The sequence below is a fragment of the Lipotes vexillifer genome, unplaced genomic scaffold (assembly GCF_000442215.2).
Source record: "Lipotes vexillifer unplaced genomic scaffold, Lipotes_vexillifer_v1.1 scaffold231, whole genome shotgun sequence".
Lineage (NCBI taxonomy): Eukaryota > Metazoa > Chordata > Mammalia > Artiodactyla > Lipotidae > Lipotes > Lipotes vexillifer.
In genome coordinates this window covers 376,754-404,479 of record NW_006791822.1, presented here as the reverse complement: position 1 = coordinate 404,479, position 27,726 = coordinate 376,754, and the positions used below count along the sequence as shown (strand labels likewise).

Sequence of the window (27,726 nt, the reverse complement as noted above, 5' to 3'; positions counted from 1 at the left end):
AGGACTGGAAGGGGAGAAGAGTGCAGATCCTATAAGATTTTATAGGTCACGTTTATTTATTTATTTAATTAATTAATTTATTTTTTTGCGGTACACGGGCCTCTCACTGCTGTGGCCTCTCCCGTTGCGGAGCACAGGCTCCGGACGCGCAGGCTCAGCGGCCATGGCTCACGGGCCCAGCCGCTCCGCGGCACGTGAGATCTTCCCGGACCGGGGCATGAACCTGTGTCCCCTGCATCTGCAGGCGGACTCTCAACCACTGCGCCACCAGGGAAGCCCTATAGGTCACTTTTAAAGGAACTTGGTATCAATGAGAGAGGAGACCATCAGAAAATTAGGGAACAGGAGAGTGACATGATTTTAGTTAGGGTATTTTTTTGTTTTTTGTTTTGTTTTGTTTTGTTTTTGCGGTACGCGGGCCTCTCACTGTTGTGGCCTCTCCCGTTGTGGAGCACAGGCTTTGAACAATTTACTATTTATATTTTAGTATACACTTATGGCTATATTGGGGTAAAGTTTTACTCTGTAATTGGCATTGTGCTGTTCTTAGCATACAATCTTTAAGTTTTGTTGTTATACACCCAGAATGTAGAAATTCATATTGTTTTTAGAGAGATAAATTGAAATACTGTAGTAAATTAGCTTTTTTCTTTCTTTTACCCATGTTTTATTGCTTTTAAAATATTATTCCCTTTTATCATAGACTTCTGTTTTAAAAGAAATCATTTGAGTTACTTAAGCTGTAAAAAAGATTTGACTTAAAACTTTGACTAAAGTTTTTAAAAAGTTGACTAAAAACTTTTTTTTTTTTTGTAATTGATGTCTTTAGATCCAAAGGCAGAAACTAGATTATACATCACAGTCAATGACTTTGAATTTCATGTGTATAATCGTTCGGATCTTTATGGACGTCTTCAAGAATTGTTTGGTTTGGAGCCAACAATAATTCTACCCAAGAAAGAAGATGATAAAACACGAGAAAATGGAAGAGCAAGAACCCAGTCCAAAATTGAAAGGTTGATTGTCACACTTGAATTTTATTAATCTCTTTTTATTAGAGTATTATTAACACTGTTTACCTAAACACAGCCTAATCTTTCTTTGTAGATTAACTAAAACTTTTATTCTCACAAATAAGTGTATAATTCTTCAAAAATTTCAAATAATACAGAATTATGTAATGTGAAAAAGCAGTCCTGGTCTATTCTTCTCACCAGTTCTACTTCCTTCTTTGTTGATTACTACTATCAATTTGTTTTTTATTCTTTTGAATGCACATACATAAATCTATACATACATATACATAGCTAAGGTGCATATACAATTATATTATTTTATTTTATCTGTTTCTGGGCTCTCCGTTCCAGTTCATTGACCTATTTGTTTTCTTTTTGTTTTTTTTTTCTGTTTTTTTTTGCGGTATGCGGGCCTCTCACTGTTGTGGCCTCTCCTGTTGTGGAGCACAGGCTCCGGACGTGCAGGCTCAGCGGCCATGGCTCACGGGCCCAGCCGCTCCGCGGCATGTGGGATCTTCCTGGACCGGGGCACGAACCTGTGTCCCCTGCATCAGCAGGCGGACTCTCAACCACTGTGCCACCAGGGAAGCCTGACCTATTTGTTTTCTTTCACCAGTACCACAGTGTGTTGATTACTGTAGCCTTACATTTAAGTCTTGAAATCAGGTAGTGGCAGTCCTGCAACTTTGCTTTTCTCCTTCAGTGTTGTCTTGGCTATTGTGGGTCTTTTGCCTCTCCATATACACTTTAGAATCAGTTTGCCAATATCCAGGGGTTTCGGTAGGGATCACATTGAATCTATAAATCAAGTTGGGAAGAATCAACATCTTGACAGTATTGAGTCTTCCTTTCAATGAACATGGAATGTTTCTTTAGTTATTTAGTTCTCTTTAATATCTTTCATCAGAGTTTTATAGTTTTCCTCATGTATATCTTGTAGAAAAATTGTTAAATTTGTACCTATTTCATTTTCTGTGGTGCTAATATACGATATTATGTTTTTAATTTCAAATTCCACTTGTTCATTGGTGGTATATAGGAAAGTGATTGACTCTTGTATATTACTAACCTTGTATCCTTCAATCTTGCTGTAGTCATTAGTTCTAAGAGTATTCTTGATCAGTTCTTTCCGATTTTCAACATAGATGATTGTGTCAGCTGCAAACAAAGAAAGTCTTATTTCTTCCTTCCCAATATGTATACATTTTATTTCCTTTTTTTGTCTTATTGCAATAGCTAGAACTTCTAGTATGAATTTGGAAAAGAATGGTGAGAGGGGACATCTTGCTTCATACCTGATCTTAGTGGGAAAGCTTCTAGTTTCTCATTGTTAAGTATCATGTTAACTGTAGGTTTTTGTTGGTTGATATTCTTTATCAAGTTGAGGAAGTTCCCCTCTATTCCTAGTTAGTAAAACTAGAGGTTTTAATCATGAATGGGTATTGGATTTTGTCAGATGCTTTTTCTGTATCTGTTGGTATGATCCTTTGATTTTTCACTTTTAGCCTGTTAATTGATTATTGAATGTTGAACCAGCCTTGTATACATAATAGTTTTATTTATTTATTTATTTATTTATTATTTATTTATTTATTGCGTTACGCGGGCATCTCACTGTTGTGCCCTCTCCCGTTTTGGAGCACGGGCTCCAGACGCACAGGCTCAGCGGCCATGGCTCACGGGCCTAGCCGCTCCACAGCATGTGGGAATCTTCCCGGACCGGGGCACGAACCCGTGTCCCCTGCATCGGCAGGCAGACTCTCAACCACTGCGCCACCAGGGAAGCCCTAGTTTTATTTTTTTTATAGTAGATGATGAGGATGTTTATTCTCAATTAAATATTTAGTGCATATTATGTCCCAGGCACTGAGCTTGAGGTACTGGAGATACTGAGAATATGACAACTGTTCTATCTTGAGGGAATTTACAGCCTACTGTGGGAGTTAGAACACTTAGCAGGCAATTTTAGTGCAAGAAATATAACAGGGACAAGAATAGAATTCTCTGGGCACACATAGAAGGATCCGGGAAGGTAGGAACCTTAAAGGTGAATGAATTAAGCAGAGAAGGAGTTGAAAGTTCTACCATGGAGAAGAAACATCATATGCAATAGAGAAGTTGTTACTGAGGCTGGAGTGGATTACTTGAGGTGGGGATAAATTAGACTAAAATGTTTAGCAGGATCTGGGTTAGAAATGTGGCCTTACCGCAGGTCAGCAGTGTTGTGTTGTGATTGAAGGGAGATAAGACTGGAGGCAAGGAGACCAGATAGAAGGACATAGTAACAGTTCAGGGAAGAGATGATCATCAACTGGGTTGTTAGCAAGGGGAAGGAAGAGAAGGAGATGGATTCCAGATACATTTAAGCAGATGAATCCTTAAGAGAGTGATGAATTAGATGTGGAGAACAAATAAGAAGGATGAGTCAACAGTGAATCCAAATTTCTAATTTAAGCAGTAGTCATGCTTAGTCAGGGAACGTTAGAGAAAGGTTGGGGTGGTAGTGAGGTTAGTTTTGAATTTAGTTTTAAGCACTGAAGGCCATCTTACAAATATGGCTCCAGAAGTGTGATTTAGGAGTTATTGGGTTATTGAAGAGACATGCCTTGAGTTTTCATATGAAATCTTTAGTGAATTGCTGTGAATTTTTCATTTCTTAAATTTTGTGTACTTTGTGTATGGCCAATTCCTTTTTTCTTACTCTTGGTCTATCCTTTTCATTGTATTGAGAGGAAATTATTTTGGCACAGAGTGGTGCGGGTAGGGAAGGAAAAGGATCAGCTGAACTGTCAGAGGTGCTTAAAACACTTAAAACATCTAAGTAACTTATATCTTGGTAATTTTTGTTTTAATTATAATTTTTGCTGTCTTGTAAAATGATATAATGTAGTGTGATAGGCATATGACAGATGTAATGACAGCACATCATAGTTTATACTTTGTCATTAAAGCTTGTCATTCTGAAAATATACTTTTTTGTTATAGCTTCTTATATAAAAATTGGTGTGTGATAGAGTACATTCTAGGAGACATTTTAGGGATATTAGTGTCCCTTAGATGGTCATTGTTTTGTTTACTGAGCAGTCATTAGATATATTTGGAAAGATATAACTGGTATTAATAATGTGTATTGTGGGACTTCTCTGGTGGCGCAGTGATTAAGAATCTGCCTGCCAATGCAGGGGACACGGGTTCAATCCCTGGTCCGTGAAGATCCCACATGCCGCAGAGCAGCTAAGCCTGTGCGCCACAACTACTGAGCCTGCGCTCTAGAGCCCGCGAGCCACAACTACTGAAGCCCGCATGCCTAGAGCCTGTGCTCCACAACAAGAGAAACCACTGCAGTGAGAAGCCTGCACACCACAACAAAGAGTAGCCCCTGCTCACCACAACTAGAGAAAGCCTGCGCGCTGCAACGAAGACCCAACACAGCCAAAAAATAATAATAATAATAATGTGTACTGTGAGGAAGTCAACAGTATTCTCAGGTACTTAAATTTTTCTCATATATGTCAATTTTTGTTTTTTTTCTCAGAGTTAAAGTAAAAACAGAATCTCAAGACCCCACATCTTCATGGAGATCACTTATTCCAGTCATAAAGGTCAATGTGAGCACAGTAAGTAAATTCCACTACAATTGTTTCATGGGTTAATAACAGAACCTTTTATTTTTGCAAATATAATTTTCACTTAAGAAAGTAATTTTGTAGAGGTCTTTGGGTTCCATTCTTAATAAAGTGAAAGAATTATTTCAACACCAATACCATTTTAGCACAAATGTATAGACCTTTAAGGCTATTTATTTATTCACAAGTGCTCAAATTTCTTTAAACACTAGTCTAAATTGATCAGTGGAGCAATTTAAACAGTATATAGTGCTAAAGTGGAATCATTTAGTAGTTGCTTGAAAATGCTTGTTATTAGGTCAGCTGAGAAAAAAAAATACAGCCTAAATAGTATGGCATAATATCTCTTATCTGTTTTTTATAGGGACGCTTGGCCTTTGGAAATCATTACCAACCTCAAACTCTGTGCATCAACTTTGATGATGCTTTCTTAACCTATACTACAAAACCACCTTCCAGTCATCTTGATCAGTTCATGCATATTGTGAAGGGAAAGCTTGAAAATGTTCGAGTCATGCTTGTTCCTAGTCCAAGATATGTTGGTCTTCAAAATGATGAGTAAGAAAGTCATAAAAATAACAGATAACTTCTTTATACCTATTGTAGCTTATCATTTAGAATCTTTAGTATCCTTTTAATTTCTTTGCTATAAGTTGGGCAATAATTACGTATATTTCTCTGTTAAATCAACTGAGAGTATTCCTGCTTTATAAGATAAATGAAGTTTATCCACTGGTAAACTCCTATTTTAAATATTTTTCTATAAGCTATTTTTCTTGTTCTTTAATTGTAATAGTTAATATTTATTGCCATTTAATATATGTCAGGCACTGTTTATAAGCTTATAATTTTTCTGTCCTTTTCTCAGTGTATTTGGGTAATTTATTTTGGGCAATTGAGCCCTGATGTTTGTATGTTAGAAAATACACATTACAGGTAGGTTTTTATTTTCAGAAGGGATGGATAAACAGTAAATTCAACAAATTCATTGTAGTAGAGTATCATTGGAGTTAATGAAAAGTTGAAAGTTGAATCAGAATTACTCTTGGAAAACTGATGAAGTTAAGACAGTTTTGGAATTCAGTTGACATTTAAGTCCCAGTCAGTTTTCCACTTAGCTTTCCAGATTTGCTTTCCTTCAGTGAAGTAGCTCCTTGCATTTAGGAGACACATTGTAATAATGACTCACACTAGAGTCACCCTCTTTGTGGTGGGATGCTTCCATTCCAGAGGACCGAGGTCCCCAAGTAACAGACACATGACTCGCATCTGACTCCCAGGCCACATGCTCATGAGTGGGGTGAGGGCTCTTGTAATCTTTGTTATTCTCAATCACTATCCTTTTCTGTGAAGGAGTCTATCATTAAATTTGTGTAATTTAGTATTCATGTGATAAAAGTAAAAGTATTCATGTGATGAATTTCCACTGTCTCAGCTTTTGTCTTTGTGTGTAGGCAATATAAAGTTTGAGGTTGTGAGAAACATGATTGTTTATTTTTAGTTCCAACTTTTGGCTAGTTTGCTCTTAGATTTTCTAGGGATTGGCTAGAATGACACAGTCATTTTCCCAGCTTGAGTACCGGGGAGGCTCTGGGTCTACCTGGTTTCACACTCTTCAGGATCACTGAATTGCTAAGCATCTTGGAGTATAAGCTACACCCACAATTCTATATTTAATGGGTGCAAGTTGTAATACTGAAAAAAATAAATCTGGGTTTTTGTGAAAATTACTACAGAGTAAAATGAAAAAGTGTCCTGCTATTTGTATAAAAAGATTTAAAATTGTATTTTTCACTCTTCAGTAGTAAGTATGGAGATTAAATAATGAGATTAAACCCTAACCTTTGTGATTTAATACATATTTAGAAGAAGGTTGTTGAATTTGTATGTGTTATATTATCTGATGATTGAGAGGTTAATTTTGATATGGAAGGAAGATACTGTGGTGTATGATAAAGACAAAAGTTGTTAAGTCAAAGCAAGTAGAGGGAAGTTAATTGATGGTACAGAAACATTCATTCCAGAATTTGAGTTCAAGTTTGCTTTAAGTTTATTTCAAGTTGATCAACTAAATATTCTTGGAAATAGGTAACATAAAGTTGTTAAAAATGACGACATTTTTTTAATTTAATGTTTCTGAAAGGTTATGCTTTATTTTACAATATATAAGATGATATTTTTAATCAGTTTTATAGTGTTACTAATATAAAATGGTTGAATTTGAAGTCTAACTTTAAATTTATTGTTGCAAATGCAGAATATGATTATTATATTCCAATGAACATTGTTCTTCCATTGTATTTAATTAAACTTTGTTTTATTTATTTAATTTATTTATTTATTTTTGTGGTATGCGGACCTCTCACTGTTGTGGCCTCTCCCGTTGTGGAGCACAGGCTCCAGACGCTCGGGCCCAGTGGCCATGGCTCATGGGCCCAGCTGCTCCGCAGCATGTGGGATCTTCCCAGACCAGGGCACGAACCCATGTCCCCTTCATCGGCAGGCGGACTCTCAACCACTGCGCCACCAGGGAAGCCCTAAACTTTGTTTTAAATGGATTTCTCTCATTCAAAACTTAAAATGAGAGATGCAAAACAGGTTTTTTGTCTTTCTTTAACTGATTTTACTGGTCAAAATTTTTTCAGTGCCAATTTTTTATATAGTCTAATATAGAAAACAATTATGGAACAGTTTATTGTGTATGTGAAAGATGTTTTCCCTTTTCAAGTTTCTACACTTGATTGCTTTTTAGTTTTCTTTTTTGTTTTCACCCATTACCGTCGTTAATTAGAATACTGAACATTTTATATTCTGGAGATGTACTTAGTTTGCCTTCCACCTTCCTTTGTATAGACCACCAAGATTAATGGGAGAAGGTTTTGTGGTGATGCAGTCAAATGATGTTGACATCTACTATTACATGGATGAGCCAGGTATTATTTTTTGAAAATATGTTTCATAGCTACAATTCTGTTTCTTCTATGAAATGCTGATATCTAATAATATTTTAAGTATCCTTGCTTAGGATATAAATAAGCATTAATAATGGTAAATGTGGATATGAGAATGCCTACCTAAAAAATATCTGTGTCATTTGTCCAAAGTTGAATATTCTTTAGTATTTCAAATCAAAAGAGAAAAATATAGTAATCTTTCCTTCAAATTCCATTTTTGCAAGTATACTTCAAAAATTGTGAATACAAATGACCATAAGTGAAAACCATTAGAGAATGTGATGATAGTTAAAGTAGTTCATGCTGGCTTAGGGGAAGAAAAATCGCAGTAAGTTGGATTTGAGGCTTAAAGTTTAAGGATTGAAGTCCAGCTAGTTACAATGCTTCACACGTGGCCTCAGTTTTATAAATAAGCTAAATATTGGATTTTTAGTCATTTTTCCTAATTCTTGTTTTTCATACCTTTCAGGAGGTTTATGAAGTCAAAGTATATTCAAAATTAGGATGTTACTTGCCTTTTTTTTTTTCACCATGTTGTATTGATGGTGTAAAAGTTACAGGGGGCAAAACGTCTGGTACTTTAGCATGAATCAAGGCAGTGATTCCAAACTATACTAGTAATCCCTGTCTTTTTCACTGCCACTCAGTCACAGTAAAACAAATGCCAGTGCACTTTACAGTGTCTTTGATTAAGCAGTAAAAATTACTTTTATCAAATCTTGACCCTTCAGTTAACTTTTTAATATTCATTTAATAAAATGATAAGAACACATAATACACTTCTGCCCCATACCAAAGTACACTGTTGTTTCGAGGAAAAGCACTCTGTGACTGAGTTCCAAGCTGAACTGTTTGCTCTTTTCATGGAATACCCGTTGTGCTTGAAAGAGCAACTAGGGACAAACTATGGTTTTGAGCTTTCATGTGAAAGTTAGAATTTTGGAAAATTTGGGTCTGCCACTGTGAGTTTGATGACTTTTCTGATGAGACTACCAGTGTTATTAACAATATGACTTTTAAAATGTTTAATAATGAAATTTGTCTATTTGGGAAAAATATGCATGTCTCAGTGAACCAATATTTTCCAAATGACCAATTCATGATGTCCGTAGAAGATTTATTCAGAGTGCAAGAGAGATCAGTAAATTTTAACATGTCAGAGTATGAGAATTTCAGCGATATGGTTTCAGATTCCACATTGCAAATAATCTTTAAGAAATTACCACTTGTTGACTTTTGGTCTAGTGTCAAAGAATATCCAAAATTATCTGAAAAAGCTATTAAAATACTCCTCCCTTTTCTGTCTACCTATTTGTACGAGGCTAGGTTTTCTTCAATAGATTAAGTGCCGAAACCGCTGTGAGAATTCACTTGTTTTCTATTAAGCTGTATATTTACAGCTTAATTAAGAAATTTGCCAAAATAAACGATGCCAACACTTCTCAATAAATTAATTTGTTTTAGAAAATATGCTTATTTTGATTAAAAAATATTTTCATTCAAAATGAAATAAAATTTTGTTTGTTTTCATTAAAATGTAGTTATTTTTCACATCATATTTTCATTAAATATTATTAGACATTTTGTTATGTCAACATGTAATTAGTTTATTTTAAAAATAAAATTTAAAAATATTGCTCAGTTCAAATTTTGAATACAGTAAATTTTGATAGATACAATACAAAAAAAAAATCCCACTTTGGGGTCCTCAATATAGAGTGTAAAGGGTTCCTGAAATCAAAAAATTTTTAGAAATGTTGATCTAAGGAAGCCTTTTAATGGTTATTTTAAGTAACTATCTTCATATTGTATATTCTGCAATATAGGACTTGTTCCAGAAGAAACAGAAGAAACTATTGAAGGAGAAATGAGCAGTGAGGATTGCAAATTACAAGATTTGCCTCCCTGTTGGGGACTGGATATAGTTTGTGGTAAAGGAACAGATTTCAACTATGGGCCATGGGCTGATAGGCAGAGGTACTTGATTAAATTATATTTCTAAGTCTAACATATTGGGATAATACTATAATTTTCATTAAAGGTTAGCTTAGTATCGATATTTTTATAAGCTATTTTATTATGGCAGGGGAAGATATCACTAAACATTTTAATCCAAATAATTTGTAGAGAAATTGGTACAAGCAACTTTGCTCTAAAGGAGGAGCTAATTCATTAGAAAAATGGTGAATGAGCAGAACATTTATTGGTTCCTTGGTGTTTTCTTTTGATTTAATCACCGAATATGCCAGGGATTGTTGGGACTATGGAGATTCAGAGCTAAAAGACATACATAGTTTTGTTAAGTTTTATTAAGTGCTGTATTAGAGGTATGTAAAAAGTCTTGATGAAGAATTTAGAGAGGTACTGTATTAGTTTGCTGAGGCTGCCACAACAAAGTACCGCAGACTGTGTGGCTTAAACAGCAGAAATTTCTCACGGTTCTGGAGGTTAGAATTCTGAGATCAAGGTGTTGGCAGGATTGGTTCCTTCTGAGAGCCGTGAGGGAAGGCTGTGTTCAAAGCCTCCCTCCTTGGCTTGTAGATGGTCATCTTCTCCCTGTATCTTCACATGGTCTTCTCTCTTGTGTGTTTTGTAGGTCTCTGTGTCCAAATTTCCTCTTCTTGCAAGAATACCAGTCATATTGGATTAAGGCCCATCCTATTGACCTCATTTTAACTTAATTACTTCTCTAAAGACCCTGTCTCTAACTATGGCCAAATTATGAGGTACTGAGGATTAGGACATATGAATTTTAGGGGGACACAATTTAGCCCATAACAGGTTCATAACTCATATTGAAGAGGAGAAAACTGGGGAATGCTTTTTGGTTGAGGTAATATGTGAGTTGAGTTTTGAAACATAAGTAAGAATTAGCCAGGGATGGAAGGGAAGGATAAGTAATCAAGGCAAGGGAGGAGTTCTGCAAATGCATGATGGCAGTGGAGAATTGTCTTAATAAGTTCTATAGGTTGTTAAAGAGATTTGTAGGTAGTTAAGAAATATATAGATTTTATACTGGAGGTAATAGGGAGTGCCTGAAAGGTAAAAAAGGGTTTTTTATTTCTTAGTTATTCTATTAATTTTGAAGTAATTTTCTATTTTTAATATATTATGAACATCTACCTACTTTTTGAAGAATTTTAAACAAAGGAGGGGACATGTACTACTATTTATTAGGGAACATCTAAATTTTTATGTAAATATACATTGTTTAAAGCTAGTTTAGTCTTTCATAAACTAGCTTGAATGGAGAAATACAAGCTTAATCAGTCACTGAGGCAGATATTACTGGGCCACTGATGGACTACTAAGAGAGCTGATACTTGATATACTGACTCTTTTTATACTTAATTGTTTTTTTTTTATATTTTAAATTTTATTTTATTTTATGTTTTTACACAGCAGGTTCTTATTAGTTATCTATTTTATACATATTAGGGCATATATGTCAATCCCAGTCTCCCAATTCATCCCAGCACCACAAACCACCCCCGCCACTTTCCCCCCTTGGTGTCCATACGTTTGTTCTCTACATCTGTGTCTCTATTTCTGCCTTGCAAACTAAATTGTTTTAAAAAGTGCTTTCTAAGCCTGGGCGCAGCAACGAAGACCCAACGCAGCCAAAAGACAAAAAAAAAGTGCTTTCTACCTAGCATTGTTAGAAGAATAATATACTTTGTCAGGTACTACATTCTGTTAACCTTGGTATCTCTAGCATATAGAAATACCTGCTCCATTAAGTAGCTAGTTAAGTAACAGTTGTTTGGTAAATGTATAAGTCAGTGTGTTATTTGAATATGTGGAGTATATGCCAATACAGTACTTCATTAAGTTCTGGGTTAGATTGTTAGACCCGAAGGTAAACATAGCTTAAAATTTCAGGTTAGAAAACAAATATTTTTCAAATTACTGGATTAAAGTTTTCCTTTTATAATAAAATTTTTCATACATTAAGCCATGCTATATTTACTGCGGAATAGTTGAAAATGAGGGGTTTTACATTCCCTTAAGTAACAGTTACACTTGCTATATTTGAAAGGAAAAAATTAAAGCAGTGCTTTAACACAGACACAGAATATTTTTGCATTTTAGTATTTGAATAAAGTGTGATTCTTCTTAAACTATATTTAATTGTATTGCATTAAGAGAAGTATTAGGCTATATTTACATGAAAATCCTAGCTAAAATTCTTTTAATATATAGTCATATTCACTCTTTGGGTGATCTTTGTATAATACAGAGAAATGATACTGAAGATAACATGAAAGAAAAATTTGCTTTACCAACTCCCTTCAGTAGGTCTTGCCACTGCTAGGAGAGAACAGCAATACATTTTTTAAGCTGGACTTAACAAGACCATTCAGATTTATTAAAAAGAAAGAAGAAAGAAAGAAATTTATCACATGGGTTTAGTTTCCTTGTGTGAGTAATAATAGTATTTATCTCCTCCCTTATATATGCAAACTGTGCATTTCCTCTCTTGTCCTTCTCCATACTGAGTTTCTAAACAAATATGAACTGTTATCAGAAATGTTCATTAGGTCATTTTTTTTAGTGTCTACCTATTAGTGTCAGAAATATAGAAAGAAATCTCAACTGTCTTATTATTGGATAGTTCACTCAGCATTGTTTTTGATCTCTGATGTAGCATGACCTTATTTAGCTTATAGATTTTAATGTCAGTTCTATTACCTTTACATGACTTTCTTTTTTTTTGAACATCTTCATTGGAGTATAATTGCTTTATAGTGGTGTGTTAGTTTCTGTTGTATAACAAAGTGCATCAGCTATATGTATACATATATCCCCATATCCCCTCCCTCTTGTATCTGAATCTTTAAGACACTCAGCTTTTCTTTTTAAGAGTTTTCATGACAGAGTTGAAATATGAACTTTATAAATTCGTGCTTACTCCTTAATGATAACTATAATAATGCAAATATTTCTGATATTGTCTGGCCTTTTATTGCTTTCATTTATATTTTCACACTTGATCTTCATAACAGTGAGGGACACAAGGACAGGTGTGGTGATCTGATTATACCTGTGAGAAAATGAAGGCACAGAAATTCAGTGATTCAGGCAAGATAGTAAAGCTATAGCATCTAGAGCCAAGATTCAGACCAACCCTTCAAGTCCACTGCTCTTTTCATTATATCCTGCTACCCATTTTATAGTCCATGATCACCTAATGATCAGATGGATTCTTTGTCTTGAAAGCTTAGTTTTATATATTTGTGTCTTAGCCAAAACATTTACAGACTTAATTTTCTTTTCGTGTTTATAATGGATCGGTTTGCAAATTTTGTTCTGTTGATCTGATTTTTCCCAGTTTATTCCAAGCAGCATTTCCTGTTACTGATGACTCCTTCCTCAGCTCTTCCTATTTAAAAGTCAGAAACTGATACTTTTTCTGAATGTATGAGTAACATGCTAATTTTTAATTATATAGAAGGCTATGAATTGAAAGTTTCTTGGTTTCTTTCATGTTTGTCAAATGATATGGGGAGGCAAATACATGAGAGCCCTAGCCTCCAAACACTTGCTTCTTTTTAGAAATCTATTGCTCTTTAGACTCTTTTTGTTATAGCGTTGATTAATAGTGATTATGAAAATAATAGAAATACACTTTCTCCATGTGCCATGTACTGCCAAGTCTTTTTCATATATGTTGTCATTTAATTCTTGGATCTATTCTGAGACTGGTTATGACAATCCTCTTTTACAGGTGAGGAAGCAGGCGAGTGTCCTCAGAAAGGTTAAGTAGTAATTGTCCAGAGTGGAATGATTCTAATTAAACCATCCCCCTTCAGCTCTTCCTTTGCCATTTGCACAATTGATATACCTGTAGAAAGTCTTTAATTTTTCACAGTATGTTTGAATAGTGTGAATTTGGTCTTACCTATGTCTTATTTGATAGTAGTATATTCAGTGCTCAAAGCTCATTGATCTCTGGAAGTATAAAACAGTCTTTCATTTTACTGAAAGGAAAAATATGGTAGGTGTTATTTTGTGACTTATAACTTTTTTTCAATTTTATGTCTAATTGTTAAATAAGATAGCAGTGGTAATAGAAAGTTATAATACTGATTTTGTCTCTTATCAGAGGTAATTTTATTTGAATAACTTGTCATTGTTCTTTCTTCCTCCTTATTTAGAGATTGTTTATGGAAGTTCTTCTTCCCTCCTGATTATCAAGTTCTGAAAGTCTCTGAAATTGCACAGCCTGGGAGACCAAGACAGATACTTGCTTTTGAACTACGAATGAATATTATTGCAGATGCTACAATTGACTTGCTGTTTACCAAAAATAGGGTAATTATTGAAATAATATAGTAGAAAATTATGTGTAAAATTTGAACATTATTCCAGAGTATCTTTCTGGTGACTAGTCCTATACTCAGATTCATTTATATGAGCTTCCCTGACCCCCACCCCCAATAATTGTATGTATGTTACTTTCATTAAGTGCCAAATAGTAGAAAGAAGTTAATAATAATAGACCTTTATACTATAGTCTGATTCATTTTCTCCTTTAAATCTGGCCAAACTGTTTTAGTATATTTTTGGTATAAATTTGAACTTTTGCTCTTAGGAACTTTTAATATCTATTTAATATTATTGATGATTAAATTTTATCTTTGATAATAACTGAAAAGTAAAGATGGGAGTGTAATTATAATAAATGTCTCACGAATTACTTTTTGCTTTTGGTAGGAAACAAATGCTGTACATGTAAATGTAGGAGCTGGCTCATATTTAGAAATTAATATTCCAATGACAGTCGAGGAAAATGGTAAGCTACGATGAGTGTTTTTCTGTTTCAAGTGATTAGTAGGGGAATAATTAATATATAACTAATTATTAATCCAATTAGACTAAAATTAATGGGGTTTTCTTTTTCAGCTTGTTACTGTATTTTGATGTGCCTGTAGTTAGTAAATACTATATTATTCATGCACTTGGAGAGAAGGGAAAAGTGTTTTAATCAAACTAGGTCTTATTATTCTGTACTTTCATTATTCCTCACACTTCTTTTGTAAGTTTGTGCATAATTTGCTTAGTGTATGTTTTTCCTGTTAGTCTGTTGCTCTGTGAAGGCTGGTACTACATATTTCTTTTCACTGGTGTATACCTGTGCCAAACCCAGGACCTGGCACGTGGTCCATGGGCAGAAATAGATTGAATGACTAATAGGCTTTGTTTTAGGTTATATTGTTAGTAGATTTTTATCAGGAAGTAACCTGGGTACTTTGAATAGCATAACTTTAAGAAAGCAGAATATTTCATATTTAAAATATTAAGTCATGCCCTGATTAGCTGTAGTTTTATCTGAGCTAAGATAATCTAAGTTCATTATGAATTTGAAATTTGGGCTCTGATACAAGTTAATCAGTAACATGATTAAATACTTTATTGTTAAATTTATCAAAATATTATATAGTCTCCCTCATTTCTCCTTGTTCTTCCCATCCTCTTATTACATTTGTAATTGAGACCAGTTGAAGTGAAATTCTGCTTTATTTCTTCACTTTCTTGAGGGTATGGAGAGTAGCAACTCACCAATGTTTTTAAATTACTGAATAGCAATGTTACTATTGCTAGGTATAATTAGAATAAGTTTCATGTAATTCTTGGCTCTCTTGTTTCTGTCACTCATTTTGTTGCTGCGATAAGAAGAAAACAGGCAAAGGTGTTGACTAGATTTATTAGCTCGCATAAAAAGGTAGCAGTTGAGTCTGCCTGCTTAGATAATTAATTGAAAAAGTGACTGAGAATGAGATAGTATATCTTTTCCCCATAACTTTAGGGCTATTACACTGAAGAACTAAAACCTTATCTTAGTTACTTTTAAAAGAATAACCTAAGTCTTGAAGCAGATGCTTGAGATTCTCTAGGATTCAGAGTAGTCAGTTGGAAAGAAGCATCTTTCAGGATAGCCTTAATTACTGATATATAGGATCTGTAATTCTGTAGGGGAAGAGGCTGTTGAGGGTTGCATAGAATTGAGAATGGTTCAGTTAAGGGAGTGCTTCTGCCTTTTTTTTTTTTTTTTTTGATTTATTTCTTTATCTTTGGCTGCGTTGGGTCTTCGTTGCTGCGCACGGGCTTTCTCTAGTTGCGGCGAGTGGGGGCTTCTCGTTGCGGAGCACGGGCTCTAGGCACGTGGGCTTCAGTAGTTGTAGCATGCGGGCTCAGCATTTGTGGCTCGCAGGCTCTAGAGCGCAGGCTCAGCACTTGTGGTGCACGAGCTTAGTTGCTCCGCGGTATGTGGGATCTTCCCGGACCAGGGCTTGAACCCGTGTCCCCTGCATTGGCAGGCGGATTCTTAACCACTGTGCCACCAGGGAAGTCCCTCTGCCTTTTTAAACTGATGCTGCATATAGGAAATAATATTTGTACAGATTTTTTGGGGGTACATTTATGGGTGCACTGGGGTAAAGGGACCATCTGAGGACTGAGGCATCAATATCTTGAGCATATACCTATTATGAATTCATGGGAAGTGCCACAGCACACTGACTGTTGAATTGAATGAGTTAAGTGTCTAACGAAAACCCAGTCAAGTTCTTGGTAAAGGTTAGGTGGCTTTTAAGATGACTGTCTTCAAAAGGAAAAATAGACTTAGTTCTTAGACAATAACAAAATATAATTTGAAAACATTTAAAAACTGGTCCCAGAGATTCAGTTGTTTGGGGAAAAAGAAATGCCCAGAGCAGGATGCATGTTGAATTAGCCATATAAGAATGTTCATAGTGTTAGTGTTCATAGGAGGGCAGTCCATCAAGAAAAGAAGTGAAATACTCTGAACCTTTCTGCTTTTATTCAGAGTGGGGCTGTGTTGTTTGGTAACTGTCACTATGTAAGGAATAGTTTTTTTGTTTAGCAACTGTCATTACACATTTTTTTCAATAATTTATTTGTGCAATCTCCTGACTTCTCTCCTACCTATACTTGCTCTGATGGGTGGATTTTGAACAAGGATATGATATATTAGATCCATCCTATTCCCTTTTTTTTTTTATACTGTCTTTTCTACAGACAGATTTCAGACTCTTCGAAGTCATTTAGTGAAAGGGTCTGTCCTGGGTGGTGGAGTAGATTTGGATTTCTAGCATTGCCTATCTGTAGCTATGACTAACTCAAGATTTTCTTATTGGGATATTCAAAGCCATGTTTTCAATACCTCTATAATAAAGCTGGTGCTTTAATTTCCAAAAAAAAAAAAAGTAAAAAAAAGCAACTGTCATTACTTAAGGGGTAGTTGAAAATATGTACCTTTGAGTCAGTGAAAAAAAGGACATGGGAGCAGTCTTAAATATTTGCACACTATCATTTGGAAAATAGACTTGTAGTTTTGCACTGGAAAGCAGAGTCAGGATAGACCTTATATGAAGATGGAACTCTTTTCCATCAGAGCTGTCCGAAATGAGAAAGGTTACCTACTAGATAGTATACGCCACATTATTTGGGGTGTATTTAAATAGTGACTGATTACCATTTTTCAGGAATTCCTTCTTTGGGTGGTGGGGGAATTTGTTTCCAGTCCAAAATTTTTAATTATATGTATATATTTCTTTAGGTTCTTAATTTTTATGTTTTCACTTATTTTAGGTTACACCCCTGCAATTAAAGGACAACTCTTACATGTTGATGCCACTACCAGCATGCAATACCGGACTCTTTTAGAAGCAGAAATGTTAGCAGTAAGTCTAGAGTGTATGATGATATGCCTACATCCATAAAATACAAATTTGGTTTTAATTTGTTAATATAAAATTTTAATGGCCAGGAGGTCATCAAATGGTCAGTCTTCTCATTCAAGAACAACCAGATGCTCTTGATCATGTTTTTGGGAAGAGGTATAGATTCCCAATGCTGTGGACTCCCTTTGGCATCTCTCTGTTGCTCTTCTTTTGGGGGAAATGAATATAAGGCAACACCACATGGGTTTTGGGCCTTTAGAAATGTGAAAAGTTCTCGGTGTATTGTTTTTAAACTTCATTGTATGGCTAGACTAGCTGTCTCCTATGCTGTAAGTAAGATAATTTTTTACTGTATGTTTTCTGGCCCCATCAGATTCTTTCTCAGGGCTTAATACTTCATTGTCCTTTTTTACTTGATGAATAAGGTAAAAGGAAGAAAATCTTATTGATACCCTGAATTGCTCCGTATTAGAAACAGAATAAATATGGAAATGCTCATGATTGAAAACTGCAGGTCAGGAACTCATTAATCAAGCAGATTATTATTTTTTCTCAGGGACAACAGTAATAACAACAATAATAACAAAAGTCACTGCGTAGAATGGCTGATATTTAGAGAGGATTCTTTTATATTAGATGATATCATTAGGTCCTTGATTGCTTGTCTAAACAAGCATATTTATATATGATATATGTAAATTAAGAAGAAAATTTTGCAGTTACCAAGAATATAATGAATACTATAAATATGAATATTCAGCATTTTAATGAATTCCTGAGCTATTGCTGATAAATGGTGCTGTGCAATAACGGTATTCCTGGCCAGGCAGCTCTTGCCTTTGCAGAATTGCCAAGCTTTGGCAGGTGGAATATACCACAAAGCATCGTGTCAGATTTATAACTACTGTGCTGTCAAATGAGAACCGAGGAGGCACTGATGGCCAAACTTCTGTGTGACAGTATGCATTGCGCTCTACCTTGCCTGACCCTGAGCCTCTCACTTAACAGATTAGGTTTAAAGAAGAGTTAATGAAGTTGGCTATTACTCTGTTTAGCTACAGTATCAAAACTGTAGCCTGATTTGTTCTTAAAGTTTTTTGGCCACATCATGGCTTAGTATTTTAAGGAGCTGGATGTAACCATGGATACTGACCTTTAGCCACAGCAATATTAAAATCTCTAAGGGACATTCTGTCTGGCTTAGTAGGAAAATAAGTTTTAATTACTCATCAGTTTGTGCGAGTTCATTTCTAATGCTGTCACACAATGTCATATTTTAACCTCTGATATTTTTACTTAACATTTGATTTGCAGTTTCACATCATTGCCAGCTACCCCCGAATATGGAACATGCCACAGACATGGCAGTGTGAATTAGAGGTTTATAAAGCCACCTACCACTTCATCTTTGCACAGAAGAATTTCTTCACAGGTAATTTTCTAATAAGTATAAATACAATGAGATCTGAGATTTATCATAGTGAACTTGTTTATAGTCAATAAGTTTTGCTTTTAGATTCAACATAGGGACCTGATGACACAATTCATACTTTCTTTTACACTTCTTTTGGGGCCAAGTTTATCAAAGGAAAAACTTAAATATACATGTTCTATGCTGTCTTCTAACCCAAACAAGGAAAATATGAACCCCAAATTGAGCTTAGGAGGAAGTGCAAGGACTCATTTTTGTGTCAGTCTAGTGGGAGATAAGTTGGGGAAGATGAATCAGTTTCTTTCTCTTCCTGAATTAGGCGTCATTGTGGCTCTATTATTTTGTTTTAGTTAGTAATCCACAGACAGTATATTCAAATAGTCAAATATGTGTTATTTTTGTATTTGGAGTCCCTACTTAACTCCTTTCTGTTGGCATGTATAATTGAGTTGATGCTGTCATTAGGTGGAAAAAATTCTTTTATTTCTTGCAGCATATTATGATAGCTACTCATTATTTTATGATTATGGGAACATGTGGTCTTAGTCTCTGAATGACATAAATATTGCTACATAAAAATAAGCATTTTTTGAGCCTTTCTATAAGAAGTTTAGCCAGAGTTGGTCTGCTTTTCTAGGATCAGTGGCTACCCCAGAACTCCTAATATTTGCTTGACTGATTACTGCATTTATCTGTTCGTCCATCCAGCCACCGATCATTTACAAGCATTCTGTGCTGAGTACTAATATTTGTGGGTATTGCAGTCATTAAGATAATCACAGGTTTCCCTCCTGTCCTGACATTACTTACTAGCAATATGATGTTGGCCAAATTTCCTAATTGTTTAAGCTTCAGTTTCCTTATCTGTGAAATAGGGATAACAATTTCTAACCTAATTTTGCTATTGCTAGAGTTTTGGCCTTTTATAATAATGCCATTACTATAATATGTTCAATCATTAGTCTTCTATATTTGTTTTTTGCTTTGATCAGGAGCCTTATCGTGGGGATTAGATAGAATGATTCTGTATTTTTGCAGTTGTATAATTCTTCTCCAAGGCTCAAGTCAAGGTCCCAGTAGTAGAAACTTTGACAGAGTCCCTGGCAAGTTAAATTTTTGTCAGTGAAGCTGAATATTGAATAAGTACTACTTAATTCAGATTTATGAAAAAAATAATAGCTAAAACTTACAGTGTGTATTATTGTCTCTGTTCTAAGCAGTTTCACATATTAAATCATTAAATCCTCATAATAATTCTCTGAGGTCAATTTTATTATCATTATCCTTATTTTACAGATGAGGGCAGTGAGTTACAGAGTGGTTAAGCAGTTTGTCCAGGGTTACGTGACTAAGTCAAGCTAGGATTCCAACCCAAATAGTCTGGTTCAAGAATCTGTTTTTATATAGATAGCTTCTTTGCATAGTCTTTTCCTTCTCACTTAAGATTTTATCATTTCTAACTTTGCTAATCTTTTAAAATAGATTCCAGTTTCTTTCTTTCTTTTTAGACTTTTTAAATTATAAATTATTTAATTTATTTAAACTTAAAGAAAAAACCCAGTGTTTTCAAGCATTCAATACTTCACATTGTTTTTCCTCCAGAATTTCACAATCCAGACTTTAGCAGTGCCAAGAATACTTGGAGTAGAAGTATAAATTTCTCAAAATTTAAACTTTATTTTGTAGTAGCACTTACATTTAGACTGAATATTGTATTAGTTAAACAAGTACACATTTCCTAAATTACAATTGTGATTTTTCTTAAATTATTTTCTTTCTCTAATCTTTATGCTTATACCTATATAACTTCACTTTTTTAGTTATTTTTTTCTAAAATTTATTTGGAGAAATTTAAAAAATATAGAAAGGTACAAAACTTAAGTTCTCGTCTCCCAGATTTAACAGCTATAACACTTAGATATATTACTTCTGAAATCTTTCTAGAGTCCTTCAAAAACTTATTTATTCTTTAAAAAAGATACTATCAGAGAGTGATATTAATTTAACCTTGGAGAGAACATACTTGGTCATAGTGTTTGAATTGCTTTTCTCTTTTCTCAGTTTTACATTTCTCTGTTGACAGATTTTTGCAGAAAATAAAATATCTATTTTGTGTGAGGGAATACCTAATATGCCTCAAGAGCCATTCTCATGCCAGTTATTAGTGGGATAAAATTGTTCTTAAGAGATTTTAATGTGGGACAGAGATCTCTTCATGATAAATACAATATAGAGCCTCAGGAATGAAAAATATAAAACAAAGGCAAAAGTGAAGTCTTTACAGGCAATAATGAAATTGACTTAGGTTTACTCTGATAATGGGAGAAGAAAATATAATGGTATTGCAAAGCCCCAGTACCAGGTGATGGACATTTTGTGGGGTGTTGGCCTGTCAACTTAATTATAAAGTGAGTTGTAGATGAGTTTTTTCCCAGACTAATATTTAGATTACCAACTTCACGACTTTTAAAATTTTATTATCTAAATGATTAAAGCTGTCATCAAGAAAGTGCTTCCAAGTAAATAAATTTATTTGGTAAGACCATCTGGTAGTAAGAGCAGCTTTTGGTTTAAAGAGAAATACATATCAAAAGTAGTTTTTGAGGTTCCTAGTAAAGATATTTTGTTACCATAATTTTTAATATTTGTCAGTAAGGATATTTTATAAGCTGGTAGGGAAACTATATTGCAGAATATACTGACGTTTAGATAAGATATTAAAAAAAACTAATAAGACATTAAAATAGAAATTGGCTAAAAACTATAAAATTATGTTGGTTTCCTTAGATGATTAGTAGATTATTTGAATTTGTGTTTATTTTACTAGCAATTATAGCTCAGTCTTTTAGGTAGTAGTATGAAGTAGATAAATGCAACCAGTATAAGTTGAGAGTCACTTGTTAATAATGATTCAAAACAAATATAAGCCATGATCTCAACGCAGAGAGAACTTATAGGGATAGCGCTTATGGGAATTTATTTATCAGTCTCAAGTATATTGGCATGTGTAGTACTAGACTTAGACAAATAAAACAATACATAACAGTATACACACACACACACACACACACACACACACACACACACACACACACACACACACACACACACACACACTGAGTGCAAGCATGAATTTCAAAGCTAACATGCATGTAAGACGTGGATACAGAGGAAATCAATATGATCTGAATGTAATTAGAGAAAGTAAGGAAGGACATTAAGATCGGAAATGGTCTTTGTAAATGAACTCAGTAATATTAACTAAAATTTGCATAGTGTGTTTTCATAAAACATTCCAAAGCATGTTCATTGGTATCATCTTCACAACAACTCTGAAAAGGGATAGCTGTTATTGTTATCCTTGAGTTAACAATGAGGAAATTGAAGAAACATTCAATGACTTGGGCAGACTCATGAAGCTAGTAAGTGGAAAAGACATTTAAGAACAATTTTTTTGACTGTAGTAGACTCCGTACTGTCTCTGTAGTGTCATGCTGTTGTTAAAGATGGTAAGAGTTTATCTGCAACAAAGAGGTTACCAAAGAGTGTTCATTTTAGAAGGGATGAATAGTTTGAGTAAAAGTGCAGAACAAAAAATGTTTATGAGGAAGAAAAGTGTGAAAATCAGCTTGATGAATGGTGAATTTGTATTGTGTAGTTGGCTAATCCCAGAGATGACTTTTGGGCATCTCCTAAGTGCTGAACGCTGTGTTAAAGAATAAAGTTAGGTAGTAGGGATGCAGTCAGGTTAGTTAGGTAGGGCGGTATGTAGAAGTAAAACTTTAGAAGTAGGTGTAGATACTATAAGGTATGATGAGCTACTGTGATTGCTTGTTAAATGAAATAAAAATATATTTAAAGTAAAATCGTTAAGTGGAAATTTCTGTTCTCTAGTCTTAGAACAGGTTAATAGCCATATATGCCTTTTATTGTTGATATAGTAAAACTGCATCTTACTAAGATTAAGTTAAATTGTTATTAAAATTTGATATCAAATGTATTATTTTGCTATTTTATCAAGAGAGGAATCTAATATATGTGCACAAGTTTCTGTACATTGCAGCTAAATTTTAAATGAGTTCATATGATATTTGACTTGATTTCATTACTGATCTAATATTTTTCAGTTTAAAGATATCCTTTAAAATTCAAAGCAAACTACTTTAAATATTTAATTATTTTTGCCTATTATTTTCCTTAGAATATCTTTAATACTATGTGCTACTGTTTGTGGAGTGCTTATCTTGTGGTAGTTTCTGTGCTAAAAGTTCACATATATCATCTAAATTCTCACAATAAGTCTGTGAAGTTGTCCCCATTTTCTAAAAGAGAAAACTGATAACATTTCAGTCATTTGTTCAAGATCATGTAACTAGTAAAATGATAAAACCACAATTTAAACCCAGGACTGTCTGGTTGTCAGAGTTTGTGCTGTAACAGTGGTACTTGTAGTTGTTTCCCTCTCTCAAATACACAAAGTTCTGATTTTATAGCACTGTGTTATGTACTGTGAGTATACAAAGATGAGCTTGACACCTTTTAGGAGGAGACCATTTATTGAAGGACATCATTGCTGGGAGTATACAATGCATGCAATAATGTGAATGCCAGAGGAAAAGTAGAGGAAAGCACTGTGATAGAACAAGGCTAACATCTTTATGTAAAGACTTTTTGCCTATTGAGGTTAAAAAAAAAAATTAAGGTATGAAAGGATAAGCAGACTAAGAACTATGAACTATGAGCAGACTATGAACACAATTTTAAAAAACAACACTTCAACCAACAAATCAGCAATACAGTAAATCAGCAATCAACAAAGATGACTGACTATAATTCTAAGGCCAAGTCTTTGTTTTGTTCACATTGTATTCTCACAGTCTAAAACAGAGTCTGGGACACAGTAGACATTCTGTAGGTATTTGTTTTGTGAATAAACCAACACGAATAATGTTCAACCCTACTTGTAATTAAGAAATTCAATTAAAGTGAGAGAGCATTTTTCAATTACCAATTATCAAGCCGCATCACCCCCACTCCCGGCACCCCCCGCAAAAAAAATAGAGAAAGGGAGAGAGGTAGAAAGAAATATAATGCAGGAGCAGGTACAGTGAAATGGATAGTTGACCATACATTTCTAATAGGAGCATAAATGGATCTACTACTCTTGGAAAGCACTTTTGTGATTTATAATAGCCTTAAAAAAATTCATAAACTTTGACCTAGCAAATCCATATTTTAAATCTATCCTGAGAAAATAATCCTGAATATGTAAAATATCTTGCATGAAAATATACATGATAACATTATATATAACAGAAATTTTAAGAAAGTCTAAATATCCAAGTACAGTAAATGGTTAAGTAAATCTTTGCAAATCTTTTTAATGAACAAAATTTTTGTTAATGTGTACGAAATAACACGGCAAAATTTTGAGTTCAATGAAAAAAAATAATATAACTTGTACATCTAGGGTAGTGTAAAAATCTACATAGAAAAAAGAACTAGGATGAGATATATCCACAGTGTTATGTATTTTGGTAACAGAATATCAGGTAATTTTTTTTTCCTCTTCTGAGGAAACTTCTGCTGAAGTTTCTTTAAAAACATAATAGGTATATGAAATGCATCAAAGTTTTCTTATTTGGAACTGTGATTAGTAAGTAAGCATTTTTACTATCAAATCATTTAGCTACATCTTAATCAGCTTTTAATATCTTTGTATAAAACTTCTTTTTAGATAACAATAGGAAACTTTTTGGTGTTAGAATATTTTTATTTTGTTTTCTGAATTTCAATTAATTTTACATTCTGTCTCCTACCTCAATAATTTTAGATTTAATTCAAGACTGGTCAAGCGATAGTGCTCCAGACATTTTTTCATTTGTTCCATATACATGGAATTTTAAAATCATGTTTCATCAATTTGAAATGATTTGGGCAGCTAATCAGCACAATTGGATTGACTGTTCCACTAAACAACAAGAAAATGGTAAGTACTTTTAAAAAATTAGGTTAGTATTCTGTTCATTAAGACAAATACCAACAAAGAAAACTGGTATTGATTTTTGTACTTTTAATAGATACTAGAATTGATCTTTTTTTCATTGTCTTATAAGACTCTCAGAGAACTATTTCAGAATTTGTATTACACTAAACATATTAAATTTAATTTTGTTTAGGTGTGTATTTAACGCAGTTTTTGTTTAAAATTTTTTTGAAATTAAAAGTAAATTTCTTTTTCTTTTTTTTTTTTTTTTTTTTTTTTTTTTTGCAGTGTACCTGGCAGCCTGTGGGGAAACACTAAACATTGATTTCTCTTTGCCGTTTACAGACTTTGTTCCAGCTACATGTAATACCAAGTTCTCTTTAAGAGTACGTATAATTGGATGTATTGTTTATTCCACAAGGTTTATTAGTAGGTTTGATTTCCCAGCACTTACCTTTACTCTCTCCTGCCCATCCTGTTGCCACCCTGAAGTATTTTGGTTTTCCACCATTGTTCACTAACTTCAGTGGCACAGAATTGCCTGTTTCTTTTTGTAGTTAACTGTAATATTCTGCCTTTCCCCTAAGTTCCCCAAGTTCCCCTAAGAAGTTGGGCAGTAACTTGAAAAGATATGTGTACCCCAGTGTTCATAGCAGCATTATTTACTATAGCCAAGATATGGAAGTGACCTCAGTGCCCATTGACAGATGAATGGATAAAGAAGATGTGATATATATACTCACTGGAGTATTACTCAGCCATAAAAAAGAATGAGACCTTGCCATTTATGACGTGGATGACCTGGAGGGGTATTATGCTTAGTGAAATAAGTCAAACAGAGAAAGACAAATACTGTATGTTTTCACTTATATTTGGAATCTAAAAAACAAAACAAATGAACAGATAAAACAGATAAAACAGAAATGGACTTCCAGATACAGAAAACAAACTAGTGGTAACCAGAGGGGGGAGAGGAAGGAGGAGGGGTAAAGTAGGTGAAGGAGATTAAGAGATATAAACTACCAGTTATAAAATAAGTCTTGGGGATGTAATGTACTGGGAATATAGTCAATATTTTATAATAACTTTGTATTGATATAGCATATAATCCATAAAAACACTGAATTGTGTTATATGACTGAAATGAATATAATATTGTAAATCAACTATACTTCTATTAAAAAAAAAATGGGGCAAAAAAATAATTCCTTGAGTCGATTATTTTGTTAGAGCTCATTTCTGACCTCTGTGACTAATCTATATGTTCTCTTAAGAACTTATTCTAGCTCTAATATTAGGCTGTGAGCTGGATTTTACATTTCTCTATACAGTTGACGAACAATGTGGAGGTTAGGGATGCTGACCCTCCCTGCCATCATAAATTCGTGTGCAACTTAGAGTCAGTTCTCCTTATATCCTCCATATCCTTGGTTCCTCTGTATCTGAGGTTCAGCATCTGCAGATTCAACCAACCACAGATTGTGTAGGACTGTAATATTTACTGTTGAAAAAACATCCATGTGTAAGTGGCCTTTGCAGTTCAAACCTGTGTTGTTCAAGGGTCAGCTATATTTCATTCCTAATTTTAATTGTGAATTCAATGAATAAACCCCGTGATCCAAAAGCCAGCTCTTAGGAGTTCAGAATTCATGGTGCACCTAACTTTAAGGTATACAATCATTAGTAGTTGTAGTATTGATGGAGGTTATGAAGGTAAAAAATAGCAACAATAATAAGAGCAGTCAGCAAGTATTAACATCTTTGTGCCAGACACTTCTCCAAGTGCTTTATGTGTAGTAACTCATTTATTCATTCTCAGAACAACCCTCTTGAAGTAGTTGTTGTTATTATCTGCATTTACAGAATAGGAAACTGAGGAGGCAAGTTTATGTAACTTGTCATATGGCTAGTGAGTGGCCAAGTTAGAATTTGAGCCCAGGCAGTATAGTTTAGGGCTCCACTCTTTTAACCACCCCACTGTGCTGCCTGTTAAGAAACCAAGCATCAAAATGAGCAAAGATTCAGGGACCTATAAGGAAAAAAAGTGAAACTCAGTGAAGATCCTTTGATATAATTCTTAAAAGGCAGTTGAGGAACCAAGACTTACTAGAATCAAAATAGACAATCATATTTTAAAAGATACAGAACATATTCCACCTAAGCTTATATTAGCTGATTTTTAATTTTTTTTTACTGAGTTACATGTGAAATATCCAAGGAAATCCATGGAAGATAATTTTCTTACTGTTTTCTAGAAACTGTTCTGTTTATTTCCCTGATTTTTTTTTTACTTTCTTAGAGATTTTATTTTATTATCTTTTTTAAAGAAGGTTAATTAATTAATTAATTTGCTATTTTTGGCTGTGTTGGGTCTTCGTTGCTGTGCATGGGCTTTCTCTAGTTGCGGAGGCAGGGGCTACGCTTTGTTGTGGTGCACGGGCTTCTCATTACGGTGGCTTCTCTTATTGTGGAACACGGGCCTTAGGTGTGCGGGCTTCAGTAGTTGTGGCGCTCAGGCTCCGTAGTTGTGGCTCGCAGGCCCTAGAGCACAGGCTCAGTAGTTGTGGCACACAGGCTTAGTTGCTCCATGGCATGTGGGATCTTCCTGGACCAGGGCTTGAACCCATGTCCCCTGAATTGGCAGGCGGATTCTTAACCACTGTGCCACCAGGGAAGTCCCTTTCTTGACTTTCTAAGCAGAATTTAATTTCAGTCAATGTAAGATCTTATTCCAGTTACTTACCTGATTATTCAGTGTAAAACCTGCCATTTCAAATTTATGTTTATTTTCTGTTTAATTGATTATTATAGATAAGCTTGCCTGTAAATAGTAACCTAACAAATTTATGTACCTATTTTGTTACTTTGGGTTATTATAAATTATTTTTTAGGGAGAAGATGTTGATCTTCATTTGTTTCTACCAGATTGCCACCCTAGTAAATATTCATTATTTATGCTGGTAAAGAATTGCCACCCAAATAAAATGACTCATGATACTGGTATT

The 27,726-nt window shown here is 34.2% G+C and overlaps 1 protein-coding gene across 1 annotated transcript in view; it reads left to right on the top strand.

The window, feature by feature from the left end:
• BLTP1 (bridge-like lipid transfer protein family member 1) overlaps window positions 1–27,726 on the top strand; it is a 201,312-nt gene that overhangs the window by 22,528 nt on the left and 151,058 nt on the right. The window contains exons 5-16 of the mRNA XM_007464834.1: window positions 830–1,016; window positions 4,552–4,633; window positions 5,007–5,200; window positions 7,496–7,575; window positions 9,423–9,573; window positions 13,755–13,911; window positions 14,314–14,392; window positions 17,212–17,303; window positions 18,618–18,735; window positions 24,569–24,724; window positions 25,010–25,107; window positions 27,613–27,726. The exon at window positions 27,613–27,726 is cut by the window's right edge and continues 74 nt beyond it. Coding sequence (XP_007464896.1) covers window positions 830–1,016; window positions 4,552–4,633; window positions 5,007–5,200; window positions 7,496–7,575; window positions 9,423–9,573; window positions 13,755–13,911; window positions 14,314–14,392; window positions 17,212–17,303; window positions 18,618–18,735; window positions 24,569–24,724; window positions 25,010–25,107; window positions 27,613–27,726 — 1,508 coding nt within the window. The remainder of the gene's footprint in view (window positions 1–829; window positions 1,017–4,551; window positions 4,634–5,006; window positions 5,201–7,495; window positions 7,576–9,422; window positions 9,574–13,754; window positions 13,912–14,313; window positions 14,393–17,211; window positions 17,304–18,617; window positions 18,736–24,568; window positions 24,725–25,009; window positions 25,108–27,612) is intronic.